Source organism: Caretta caretta, chromosome 13, assembly GCF_965140235.1.
Source record: "Caretta caretta isolate rCarCar2 chromosome 13, rCarCar1.hap1, whole genome shotgun sequence".
NCBI classification, from domain to species: domain Eukaryota; kingdom Metazoa; phylum Chordata; order Testudines; family Cheloniidae; genus Caretta; species Caretta caretta.
Genome location: NC_134218.1, coordinates 6231854 through 6246007, shown reverse-complemented (window position 1 = coordinate 6246007; position 14154 = coordinate 6231854). Strand labels below are relative to the sequence as shown.

Genomic DNA, 14154 nt, shown 5'->3' with positions numbered 1-14154 from the left:
ATGCACAGAATATCCAAAAACAATTCTTGATCAAATTAGTCTGAGAAGCCTAAATATGTAAATCAGAAGGTAAATAATTTAAGGATCAAACCCCCAATATTTCCTATGTGAAGCTGATTGCCTTATACTGTACCAAGCAATGGAGATGTCCTTACTGACTATCTGCAGGATTCACTCCTGCAAGCAAAATTCCTGTTGTGGTTGCACCATGCAGATCTTCCATCCAAGCGCTGACCCGGCCTGACCCCACTTAGCTTGGGAGGAAACCAAGAGGATGGCAGTCCATGGTGACAAGGCAAAATGGCTGCCCTCAGAAGCTCTCACCTTCAGAGTTCTGTCGAGACGCAGCTCCCTTGATCCGGAATGCTTGCCGGGCTCGGCTCCGGTCTCCGAAGCTCCAGCTTTTGGGCACCTTGCTCGGGCTATCTTCAATGCTCTGATCAGCGCTGGGGGATCTCCGGAGGCTCTGAGCCTGTGGAGAGCTTTTCCCTTTAGTTCCAGAACCTCGGGGACTGGAGAAGACACGGTCTTTCAAACTGACCTTCTGACTATTCATGGAAACAAATTGAAACAAAGACAAAAAGGAGACAGCAGGAGGAGTCACTCTGGAAACCGAACGTCCCTTCCCCTTCAGTCCTTAGAAAGCCACGGCATTACAAAGCAGCAGTGAGATGTGTCCAGTTTTCATTTTTTTAGAGCATTTCAGAATGGTTTCCATCATCATGAATGAAATGTGAGGGGTTGTTAATTGGGAAAAAATAATGGAAGTTTAAACAGAAACCCCTCCTATTATTAGAGGGCAAGCTGAACAGAATGGCATGAAACAATGATGCTGATGATTCCTTAAATAATTTATTAGTTCCTATCAAGAGTTATGATGCTTTTTTCCACAGTTTCCCTCAAAAATCCTTTTTCAATATATTTTCAAAATATTAACAAAAGTTTACCAAAAATGTTTCAAAGTAAAATTAAAAAGCTATTTATGTCTTTTCAGGCCAGTCACCTGTTCCTTTTCCCCTACCGCTCCCACCATCTTTCTACCGACTGAAAAAGTTCTCAACCCATTTTCTATCTTCAGGTTAAAATAAAAATCTTTTTTCTATACGTGTAATGAATGTTAACTACACAGTTGTGAATTAAAATCCTAATAAGGATTTGAGGTTAAAAAGCGCTTGCATATTTACTAGGGCTGCTCAAATATTTGCAGCAAAATTGGAACACTTCAAAATCTGAGACGTTTGCATTTAATTGCAATTTCTTTTAAATGATCCAATTTTATTGCAAAATATTCTGGTTTTTGCTCGAAAACCATCCTGTTTTTGAAGTAAAGATGATTCCCACTGATAAACAGTGGAGCCAAACCTCTCTATTTTCAAATTTCTGAATTCTGAAATTTCAAATGAGGATGATGAATTTTCTCATGAAACTTGCAAAAAATGATTTTGTGAAACTTTATGAAAGGGGCAAAAATTGATAATTGCAACATTCCCAGGAACAAAACTGAAAATATTTTTAGTTTTGCATAGACCTAATATTTACCAAATATGACCTGATTATTAACAGAAGATATTTATTGAGAATAGATAACTACTACAAAGCACTTCCTCGTTTATCCAATATTTTATATGAATGTAAATAAGTAAAATTCAGATGTAATTTTGAAGTGGTTTCTACCACAATAACAGTTAAAATTCTGCATTGGAACATCTTACAAATTCAGCAACCGAGGTGCACATGAACTGACTGAATCAAGTAGCTTATTATGCTTAGGAAGGTGAATCAGAGAGAAGGGTATTGTGGGAATCTATCCTATCTGAATGACTTCTAGGTCAAACTTGCTTAGTTAAAGTAGCAAAGATTTATTTTTTTTAGCTGTCAGTGCCGCCACCTCAGATCTAAAAATTAAGCTGCCTCTTATTTCATCATTAATAATAAAGATTCTGCAGTTACAATATAGCTGTGGATATGCGAGACAGCTTTATCGGCTGCGCTGCGCTACGCTGCCAGGAGTGAGCATTTGGTTTTGTCATTAAAGGAACCAGACACGCAGGGGGCTGATCCCTTGTGCTATTTTTATACAGTCGCTTTATATTGTGAAACCTCATTGTACAGACTGATCCAAATGCTTAACTACAACTCTAATTCTAAGAGCAAAACACAAGTGCCATAAATTAGAAGCACAGATAAGGCTACTTTTTAAAGCTGGTCCTAAATGAAGGGTGTTCTTGGAGCCTATTCATTTGGAAGGCTCATTTCCATGTACAATTACTCATGTACAGTTCGAATTTCTTTATTCTACAAGGTCTGTTTAAATGTTTGATCTGACGAAGTCTGCCGAAAGCTAAAATCCAGACTTCAACCCTATCTCTTAGCGCTTCATCCTGAGAGGTGCTGCTGCATGCCCGAATTAGTTTGCTTGAGAATTGTGCATACTCAGCATGTAAAGATTGTTTATCCATAAGAACAGCAATACTGGATCAAAGGCCCAACTAGCCCAGTATCCTGTCTTCCAACAGTGGCCAATGCCAGGTGCCCCAAAGAGAATGAACAGAACAGGGAATCATCAAGTGATCCATCCTCTGTCGCCCGTTCCCAGCTTCTGGCAAACAGAGGCTAGGGACCCCATCCCTGACCATCCTGGCTAATAGCCATTGATGGACCTATCCTCCATGAACTTATCCAGTTCTTTTTTGAACCCTGTTATAGCCTTGGCCAGGGGTCGGCAACCTTTGGCACCTGGCCCATCAGGGTAAAGCTGCTGACAGGCCGGGCCAGTTTGTTTATCTGGAGCGTCCGCAGGCATGGAGCCCCGCAGCTCCCACTGGCCGCGGATCGCCGTTCCCGGCCAATGGGAGCTGCAGGAAGCAATGTGGACCAAGGGACGTGCTAGCCACTGCTTCCCACAGCTCCCATTGGCCAGGAACGGCAAACCACAGCCAGTGTGAGCTGCGGGGCTCCGTGCCTGCGGACGCTCCAGATAAACAAACTGGCCTGGCCTGCCAGAGGCTTTACCCTGATGGGCCGAGTGCCAAAGGTTGCCGACCCCTGGTCTTGGCCTTCACAACATCCTCTGGTAAGGAGTTCCACAGGTTGACTGCACTTTGTGTGAAAAAATACTTCCTTTTGTTTGTTTTAAACCTGCTGCCTATTAATTTCATTTGGTGACCTCTAGTTCTGGTGTTATGAGAAGGAGTAAATAACACTTCCTTATTTAATTTCTCCACACCATGGAAAATCACCAGTCATGGATTTTATAGACCTCAATCATATCGCCCCTTAGTTGCCTCTTTTCCAAGCTGAAAAGTCCAGTCTTATTAATCTCTCCTCATATGGAAGCTGTTCCATACCCCTATAATTTTTGTTGCCCTTTTCTGAACCTTTTCCAATTCCAAGATATCTTTTTTGAGATGGGGCAACCACATCCGCATTCAAGATGTGGGCATACCATGGATTTATAGAGAGGCAACAGAATATTTTCTGCCTTATTATCTATCCCTTTCTTAATGATTCCCAACATTCTGTTTGATTTTTTGACTGCCACTGCAAATTGAGGGGATGTTTTCAGAGAACTATCCACAATGACTCCAAGATCTCTTTTTTGAATGGTAACAGCTAATTTAGACCCCATCATTTTATATGTTTCCCAATGTGCATTACTTTGCATTTATCAACACTGAATTTCATCTGCCATTTTATTGCCCAGTTGTCCTGTTTTGAGAGAGTCTTTTGTAGCTCTTCGCAGCCTGCCTGGGACTTAATTACCCATCACTGAATAAAACTGGGCCCTTATTCTGGTGGCTCCAATCCCATTTCCCAAGTAAATATGTTGCAAAAGTTTCCATGAACTAAGGATGGCAAATCAAAAAACACTGAATTTCCTACAGATCATGAGAGAGAGGAATTTCATATTAGGACATCACAAGGTGAAATATTTTACTCATTAAAAATATCACTCATGAATCTGAGGAACATTTAAAATCCATTCAGGTCTGATCCCTGAGTACTCAAACTCTCGACATTTGGAATGCCTCCAACATTCCTTTGTATTAAACAAACAAACATTAACAATAAAGACAACATTGGTAATCCATTAAGGTTTTCCTTCTGCCATGCAATTTTTTCAGTGTAAAAGCTGACTACAATCCGCATGCAGACACAGGCCCTGCAGTGGAAAATGCAGGTGAGAGGCGGCCGGAGCTGGGGAGGGAAGAATGCAAAAGAAAAGCAAATGCTTTCAGCAAATCTAAGATCATGTCCTCATCCAACCAGAACGTCATGCAAGGAGAGGTGCAGTGTGTCAGAGAAGTGATACTTAGATGCCAACCACGCAGATGGTAGATGGACATTATTTGGTTGTACAGTATGTGCGCTGAGTGGAAGGGGAAAGGGAATGGTTATCCTGACACACACAACTGCAAGAAAGGAGGCTTGTAACTGTGACTCTTGCATGAACTGAGGGAGAATGGGAATTCTGCCTGTTCTAAGGGCAAGGGAGGAAAAAGCGAATCACAAGGTTTTGTAACCTGTACCAAAATCTATGGGAAATACTAATAGAATCAGATGGTCTGGCCGGTTCCTGTATCAAAATGAGGTAGCCACTCTTGGTTAATATTTGTTTCAAACCCATTTTTTTATTATTATTAAAAAAAGAACCCTACAGCATTACTGCACAGACTTAAATGAGAATTTGCTCAGCATTTAACCTGAATCCAGTGAAGGGTGGAAACGTATAATTTACCTTTTCTCTGTTACTGAAATGTTCTTTTACTTTCTAACGCAGGTTCCTAGCAAATATCTATGCCAATAAATGAAAGTCCATACTTGACTAGCGCACTTAGGGGCCTAATCCAAATTCCAGTGAAGTTAATGGAAAGACTCCCACTGACTTCATTGGGCTTTGGATTGGGACCATCTGGCATGTGATGATTACAGCAGTCACCAGAAAAGTGGTTAAGAACTAACCCTCTGTGTACATACACAACACAGAACAGTTGGTTGACACACAATGTGCTTATGGATATTGATGGTTTAACTTCTTGTTGGAAATCTCCTGGGTTTTGTGGGTTCGTTTCATAGCCTTAGCAATCTCCTGATGTTCTGTTTTTGCATTCCCTTACTCTTTGAGGATTTCCTGCATTCACAGTAATTTTGGATTAATAAAAATGACTACCTACAGTTTTTGTCATGTATTTGAAATTACACTCTTCCAGCTGCTTCATTTTCTCCTTTTGCCTGCATATAACAAAATACTAGCCAGACTGATCAATACCATCCAATATGCCGTGTTGTTGTAGCCATGTTGGCCCCAGGATATTAGAGAGACAGGATGGGTGAGGTGGTATCTTTTATTGGATCAACTTCTGTTTGGTGAGAGAGACACAGAAGTTGGTCCAATAAAAGATCGCTCGCCCGCCTTGTCTCTCCAATACCATCCGGGACTAAATAGTCATTTATATGCGAACTCAGCTGGCAATAATACATGTTCTACTGAACAGTATATCCAGGAGAGGGAGAGAGAGAGAGAGGAAAATTATGTTCTGTTGGAAATGGGGCCGTTGTTCAAACCACAGTGTGTGCCGAGTTCATGGCTTGTCAGAACACTTTGTTAAAGATAGGCAGAACTGCTGAGATTGAAATAATAGCCATTGTTGACCACTAGGTTTCTGGTGTGAATAACGGGTAGAAGCCAACTGCTGACAAGATCAAGGAAAGAAAATGTGGGTACACAATGCTTGCCGTGGCTGGCTTAGAATTCAAAAGAGGACAAAAATTCATGCCTGGTGTATCTCCACTGGCTTCCACAGAGTTAGAGCAGGGGTGAATATAGCCCATGGAACAGAGGAGAAAGCAGGGCTCACCGAGTAAAAATTCCAAGTACAATGTGGTGGGAAACCACCATTTCCCCTGCTATAACCTGAGTGGGCCGCAGTGCTCGTACTGGGGTGACTATCTTCCTACCTTCCGCGCTGAGTTTGAAATAACTGAAAATGCTCAAGCTGCATTGGTGCCCGAGGCCCAAATATTGGAAGGTATTTGGGCATTGCTGCGCTCAGTGCCAGAAGGCCTCACTGATTTAGGAGCCTAGATCTAATTTCCAAAAGGGATTTAGGCACTTAGGAGCTAAAATCCCACCGAGAGTCACTACAATGCTACCTAAGCCCTTGAGACTGGACTGAGCAGGGAAGCCAGGGAAGAAACACCTCAGAAATGCATCTGGCTCCTGTAGTGAAGCAGGAAACCTATTTCACCCTGTGGTTAGGTATTTTTAAATTACTGCTGACCTTTTGTGCTGTTCTCCGCCTCGGCTGTTTCTAGCACAAAGCTTTTGTCCCCTGTGTTTTTTCAGCAGATAGAACTAGTATTATGGGAGAACATTCTAGAACGCACTATGGCATGACTGAGAATCTTCTAGAAAGTCCTGACACCATCTGCTCTTTCCAATTAAGCCAGCTTTGTGCCTGTTTTACATTGCTGGAATGGTGCTAAGCCTGCAGAGCACATCAGCAAATCTCACCTATTCTTTACTCAACCAGAATCACCTAAACTACTGTATAGAAACATCCTACATTCCATTTCAGGCATCCCACCATCCCCATTCCTGACCCCATGCTACCCCACTGTTCTGCAAACACCCCTTGTCCACACATCATTTCCTCCTATGATTGGTAAGAACATCTTTCTTGCTCCACTCTGTCTGGGTAGACTCCAAATACGTCTTCTCCTTCTACAAAACAAAATATGGCATCAATGATTGATGCAAATAATAAAAGAGATCTAGCTATACCAAAGACCAAGATTCCTTTATGGCTCTAAGTCCCCAATGCTTAGAGACTCCCTCTTGAGATCTTGTATAGATTTGGAAGGATCCTTAGTTAATGAATTGGTTCCTTTCCTCCTCCAGCAGAAGTCAAGAAGGGGGAAATAAAAGAAAAAGCCGAGTGGGAAGGAAGGAGTTAGATTTCTTCTAAAGAAATCTAAGTGATTTATACTGCCTTTGCATATAAGAAAGTATCCATCCCTAGGAAGTAATACAAATTCACTTGGCCACTGATACCAATGTCAGAAGACAAACAAGTGAAGATCAGAGCTTCCAGTTTTCCAGGAGGTGTACTGTGTAATGACAAGCAAGAAAGAAGTGTTATTAATATCATTCATAAGTGCCAAAAAGAGCCCTAAAATTAAACAGCTGGCACTATCAATGTGCAGGAGGGAGGAGCCTTCACCAGCTAGAAGCATACACCTCCAAGGATAGAAAAGTCTGCACTGGTAGATGGGAACATGGAAGATAAGATAAGATAAAATTTAAATGTTCTGAATGAAAAAATATAGTAATGACAGCTCTAATTTGAAGCAGACTTTTTGTGAGTTATGTAAGTAATCTCTATGTAACTAACCATGCGCCAATGATATTGAAGTCAGACGTTCCTAATATAAACTCCAAGGGAGCCATAGCATGGTCAGAACATACAACAGGAGACCATATGAAGATTCTGGCTATTAGTTAAGCTACAGAAGAATCTCACTATGGAGAATTGGTTACTGTGAACCTTCCTCTTTGTCACCCATTAAGACATGGGATTTACCTCTGATTCTGAACTTCTGGTATATAAAAATATTCCAAGATAAACTAGAAGCTATCCATTCATGGCAGGTATATATATTTACATATATTAAAAAAAAACAATAGCAATCAAGGAAAAAAATACACAGGGTGGAATAATTCATTGAGAAAACCAGAGAGATTTCTTTAAAACTCTACTTTAGCTTCTTTCTAACAAAGAGACAAAGACTTGTGATCTTGAGGATTAAAATGGATTCCAAAAAGAGCATGCATAAATCCCATGTCACAATCATGCTGCATCACTCAGCTCCCTGCTGCCCCTGTGCTTGTGATCCTGCACTCAATGCAAGAAATAAATGGGAATTCACTGTCACCATTCCAAGCATGCAAATGCTGGGGATTAATTATTCAACCACAAGGCGCTTGTTGGCTGCCTGTAAATTCAGTGCTGGGGAGGGGAGCACTTGAATCTAATGTGAGCAGGAGAATAATGGACATATTTATATGTCAAGAAAAGAAAAAGGACACTGGAAATTCCTTATGATCCTCAGACAAGTGTGTCAAGGAACACAAGTTTGGGAGAAGTCTTTGAAGATGGTTAGCAGTCATGTTGTCAACTTGATAAAAGACACTGTATCAGACTCTAAAGTCTATCTATTTATTCCCCACTCGACCTATATGCAGGATCACTTTTAATGCAAATAGGAGATATGCCCACAATAGGAGAGACAATATATCCCCTATGTCGATTACAATAGGTTGAAGATTAGTCCTTGTCTAGCTGCGTAGTAGAGGTGCTAGATAGGCAAGCCATTCTTCCAAATGCCACAAGATTAGGAAAGGCCCATTCATAGGTATTCAGAGAGCCAAAGGAACAATGTTTAGCGGAGGTGGAGAGCTGGTGATTTTTCTGTTACTAAATTTGTATTGCTTTATAATATACAATTAACTGTGCGAGGATTCCCTGTAGCGTAGGGTGGGGTAGAGAGATGATGAATGTTTTTTTTTTTAAAAAATGTTCTATTTTCCATCATTGTTTAAGCTTAGTTCTTGGCCTCCTTCATTGCTACCAGCCTCTGGCGTGCTAGCCCATATCCAGTGTCAGCATTACACATTTCCCCAGCTTCTGTTGATTCTTGTGTGCTGCATTATTGGAAAACGAGAGAGCCTCTGATTTCAGAGAAGGACATGAGGAGGCTCTTAAATTTGTTTTACTCATCTAGTACCTCTATTAAGCAGGGAAGTGATCAGAACGGGTGGTAGCAGGGTAGAGAGAGAATGAGCCGTGCAGCTTTAGATTAGTTCCGTGCGACGCATTTCCCGTGGTACCTAGAGTTTCCTGAGCAGCATCCACATAGTGACTCTCTGCATGGTTTGCTTTTACTGGAAATGAGGGGAGAGTAAAGATTAGACCCGGAAGCAAATGCCAAACAGGAAACTTTGATGATCCTTTCTAGGTTTAAAAGACAGGCTTTTTTGATGGCTGCGTTTGTGATGGGATATTAACATTTGACCATTTAAGAAAAAAAAAGGGTTTTATTTGTTGCAGTGAGATTCATGAAAGGAATTGCTCTGTAGTAACTTAGGAATGACCCCTTTTGCACTCAGTTGGTTGCATTACTTCACCAACTGTTGACTTTACTAACAAAATGAGTCCACCAGGTAGATCCTACCACCTGCTTGGAAAAAAAGCAGTCCCTCCTTAATTTCTTGTAAATAAATTTAATCGCTGATTTTTCAGTTCCCCGAGCATGTGGAGCCCACGTTAATGTCCTAGGATAAAAACAGTTTCCTCCAAAGCCATTCAAAGGGTTTATTTCTCTTCTTTCGAGTATTTTGTTCTTAATAGTTTGCTCCTTCTCTGCTTGCCACAGTGCTATGTGAAATTAGGTGTTAAAAACCCACATCAATGGAACGTGGCAAATCCCCCCGTGCTAAGGACTTGGCATTTCAAAATTCACAAAATCCATTTTTTGTAACACTTGCAAATTAGGATCTAAAAAAGTGTGCGTGGGGGGGAGGCAGTTATGGACTTGTTAATGAATCTATAAAGTTCCCATGAATCTGACCGGAGTCACCCTCTTTTCTGTGCTCAGGGACTCGCATACTGTTAGCCATTCACCAAGACAGGGTTCCCCTGACACAAAGCTGCCTTCTCTTTGCAAAAAAGGTTATGGGATAGCCCACTGACATAACCTGAAAATGCTTCAGACAGCTGTGCTCAAGTATTACTAGACGACTTTGCAGTTATATTTAAATTTCAGAAGGGGGGGAACCCTATTTGGCTTTCCCCACGTTTTCTTAAATTTGAACTTGGCAACCTGAAGGGCTCGTGTTTAGTAACAGAAGGAATATGTAAAATTCTTTCTGCTCTGTAGCAGCCAGTGCAAGTTCAAATGGAATCCACCCTCTCTTTCTTTAGGACTCCAAAGGCCTCTGCAACAAGTTTAGTGCAGACAGAGCCTGCACCCACATAGAGCCCAAGTGACAGGTTAGCGGCCTGGATAGCCATACAGCTGGGCTCTATAGATAACATCATAGACAGAGAATATTCAGCATGCACAGATTTGGAGAGACACATTGGTTACTTGGTTTCTTAATCTCTTTTTCAGTCTCTAAAGAAAGTAGCAGTCCCTTCTTTTCAAATAATCAGTCCCCATTATGGCAACTGATTATTCCCAGATTACACACAGTCACAGCATGAATATCTGACACCATTTTAATAACAGTATCATTTTAATAATAATATAATATATATAGATATATACACACATATATTTTTTAAAATAATATATTCCAGTGGGACCCAATCCTGCACCCATTTAAGTTAATGGTAAAACTCCCTCTGATTTCAATGGAAGTGGGATGGGGAACCACAATCTACAACTTGAAGATGACCTTTTAAACTGGTTGCTAGGCTTATTTACACAATTCCAGGTGACCCTAACTCATGCTGGAGCATGTAATCTGCTTCTTCTAACTCTACAGTTCCCTAGAATTCTCCTGTTTCTTTGCACTCTGATTTTTTTTTCATTTTGCCTGATCCTGTCCTGAAAAATACAAAAGGAAGGGTATAAATCTCATCACAGATGCCTACAGATGTTCAACAAACCATTTTTAAAGAACATCGGACATATATTTCACATAGAAATCTCCGCAGACCTAGCTAAGCCATACATGTGCCCCTTAATACTTTGGTCAGAAGACAAAATAAGCAGAGACAACCTGCCACATTGAATTTTCAGCCTGATTAGTACGTGAATAATCACATCCCATTACCCTATCTGAATAGTAGGCCTTGCTTAGTAGGAGTAGTGAGAAAAGTCACACCCCCTCCCTTCTGCTTCCCCTGAGGCTAACAGACAGGGCAGCCAGCCGGCCATACTTTCATCTCCACCTTGAGAGAGACACAAGAGAAGTGTGTTCTTTTATTAGAGGGAGTGATCATAGCTAGCTGCACTGTATAGGTCAGCCATCAGGACGTGAAGAGTTCTGCTCCCCCACCTCTGTCATAAGCCGATTGCGATGCAGATGGACAGACAGCACCCAAAGCACTTTGCAACAGAGCAGACTTTATGAGGAGTTAAAAAAAATGTAGCCAAATACCAACATGGTTTGTGTCCATCACAACCTGCACTGCGGGTCACAGAGAAATGAGCTTATGGTTCTTAATAGCTGATCAGCATACAACTTCACAGTGCTTGGTAACGGGATGAATGCAGACAAGTTTGAGCGTAAAACATAACAGAAAAATGGCAAAGACGAAACCCATCTCCAAGCTGCAATGCCTAATTCAAATCCAAGGCAAAATAAACTACCTCCCTTGGTAATTAAAAAAAAATACTAAAGTGTTATACAGTAATAGGGTAACCCCAAATTGGGTAACTGCATTATGTGTAAAGGGGCATTGACTTTCAGTTCTGTACAGCCCCGAGCATACTGGGCTCTGATGCATGATTGGAGCCCCTATACCAAAATACAAATAATAAATAAATTAATAGTTGAATCCCTGTGGGTTTAAGGGCACTGCATGTGAAATTAGGGGCATGGTCTTCCAGAGTATACTCTGGCTTCTATGAGACCTTCCAGTGCTACTCAATGTAAGCGTATTGGGGTCTGTTCCTAAAGGGTCCAGACATCTATTTGAGTAGAAAGAGTTTCTTTATGGGCACTGAGAATGTTGGCAATCTCAACCCTCACACGGGAAGGTGTGCTGATCTTTGTAAAATGCCTTCATCAGTTCTGCAGCTGTGTCAGAATAATGGGGTGGAAGGAAGGATTATTGCGCTAGCAAAATATTGGGGGGAAATTGGTTTGGCTGCGCTAAGGAGGCTATTGAGAACAATATGGAAAATATTTTAATGCCATTATAAAAGTAAACAGCACACCCTCAGCTTTGAGTACTCCTGTGTAGCCACTTTCCTAGAAGAGCAACAAAAATGATTTGAAGCATGAGGGGAATATTATAAGGACTAAGAAAACTTAGTTTGAAAAGGAGTCAAGTGAGGAAGTTATAGAAAATAATGAATAGGAAAGAAAAGACGAATCATGCCACTTCCATTTACCCTCTCCCCCAACGTAAGAACAAAAGGGCCCTGGATCCAATTAAAAGGGAAAAAATTAAAACCACTAAAAAAATATTATTTTTACATGTGTATTAACCTGTGGCGCTTACTGCTGCAGGATGTTAGTGAGATGAAAAGAAAAATGCTTCTACGATTGAGGACAGCATCTGTTGTTACAGTTACACAGGCTAATATAAAGTCACAAAGGGCTATCAATCCTCAGACTTCGGGGTCTAAACAGAACCTTGGCTGAGACCAAGTAGAGATTCTTCCGCATGGCACAACTAGGTGCAGTCTGGGGAGTTTAATTTTTCCTCTGAAGCGTACAAAATATGCCACTGGCAGAGACAGGATACCAGATTAGCCAGATTCTTGGGATGACATCCTGGCTCCACTGGCCTCAATGGTACTGGGGCCAATATTTCACGCTTGGTCTCTTCCAGGAAGGCACTCCCTGTGTTGTTTTCCTTGCTGATGATATCTGAAGTGGAATGGAGGACGGGAGGCTACATTCCTTCTCACTGCACAAGGTTAGGCCTCAAAGCAGGAGGAAATAAGGTCTGACTTGTGAAAACGTGATGTTGGTGATTAGATTTATTTGGCAGCTTGTGGATGGAGCACTCTGGAGATCCTACATGCACAGAAAAGCTCAGATGAGTGACAGGAAGGAGATAAAGTGGAAATAACAGTAAAGCTGGGCACTTAATCCTCTTAGCCGGCACCTTATCTACTTAAATATCCTTTACTGGATTTTGTGCCAGGGAAAAGTTAACTTGTTTCTAGCCCCTGAGATTGAAAGGTGCAGCAGCCCTTTACATCCAGTACAGGAACACCATCCTTAGACTAACATCTGTCTTGTTATATTTACAATGTTAGTGAACCGCATGAAGTGTTTAGATCCAACAGTATTTCCTTCTTAACATATTTAGGTCATAAACTAAGTTGGGTGGGGTGGAGGGTTAAAAACATCCAGTTCGAAATTCAACCTGAAATTACTGCCAAGAACAACTAACCGATGGGATACTGACATGCAATTAACTAGGTTGAGCTGGATGGAAAATGAGGAACATTTGTCTCAAAAATTGTCATCAGCATTTCCCTCTCTCCCGTTTTGCACTGGAAAATCTGTGTAAGCTAAAACTTTCCAGCAGCTCTAGTTGACCGTTGGCATGCAAAAACATTGGTCGCATACATTATTCAGCAAGTTCTAAGGCAGGGAGATCTGTGATCCCATGAGGTGTACCCTACTTTAGGTGATTCCTCAGTTCCAGTACCTGCTGTCAATCATGCTAGTGGCATCCTCTGTATCTTGCAGTGATGGTTTGAAACAGGCATAAAATATTATGCCCGTGCTCTTTAATTATATTGGACCAAATCTTGAAGCTTTCCTTATTCATGCAAAACTCCACCTGAAGTTAGTGAGTAAAGACTATGTGATTGAGTCCAAAGAGTATAGTCAGTTATTGCACAACGGGTTTGGCAAGAAGGGGTAGCAGGGGAGTGCTGGGAGGTGTTTGGAGCTGTTGATGTACAAAGCGATTGAATGGCATGGAGGGCCAGTGGACGTAGGCAATGCTCCATTTCTCCTAAACCCATGGCCTGGGAGAGTTCTGAGAGTGTCTGGCTGAACTCGCTTTGGTTTTTTGGTACAGGGACTGAAGGAAAGGCAGAGCCAGGGTTGGGCTCAGTCATGGGACGTGTGGTGGCAGGGGAACAGAACATGAAGTGTTAAAATTGTGTCTACATTGTTATTTCATCTCCCAGATTCTGGAAACAGGCAGAGGAAAGAGAGGCATAAAACAGTCCCCTTTTCCCATGTACTCTGGACACTCATCTGCCAAAAACTCAGAAGACATCAGCCTGTGACAAAACATTTCTGAGGGCAAATTTGACACACCTCAAACCTCATCTGCTGCCAGCACAACCCCCATAGACACTATCCACATAGCTACAAAATATAGCCAAGGTATACTGCAAAGAAGGAAAATCTGATTTAAGGCCCAGCATTACATATATGTATGACACACA

The 14154-nt window shown here is 41.5% G+C and overlaps 1 protein-coding gene across 17 annotated transcripts in view; it reads right to left on the bottom strand.

Annotated features, from left to right (window-relative positions):
- Positions 1–14154, bottom strand: part of KCNQ2 (potassium voltage-gated channel subfamily Q member 2) — a 121196-nt gene that overhangs the window by 27764 nt on the left and 79278 nt on the right. For 8 of the 17 annotated variants that reach the window (XM_075118683.1, XM_075118682.1, XM_048819863.2 and 5 more), the window contains 2 exons: positions 8891–8944; positions 325–548 (listed from right to left, as the gene is read on the bottom strand). In XM_075118683.1, coding sequence (XP_074974784.1) covers positions 325–548; positions 8891–8944 — 278 coding nt within the window. Of the gene's footprint in view, positions 1–324; positions 549–8890; positions 8945–10278; positions 10612–14154 lie in introns of those variants that run through there. The other 9 variants (XM_075118686.1, XM_048819872.2, XM_075118688.1 and 6 more) reach the window with 2 other exon arrangements.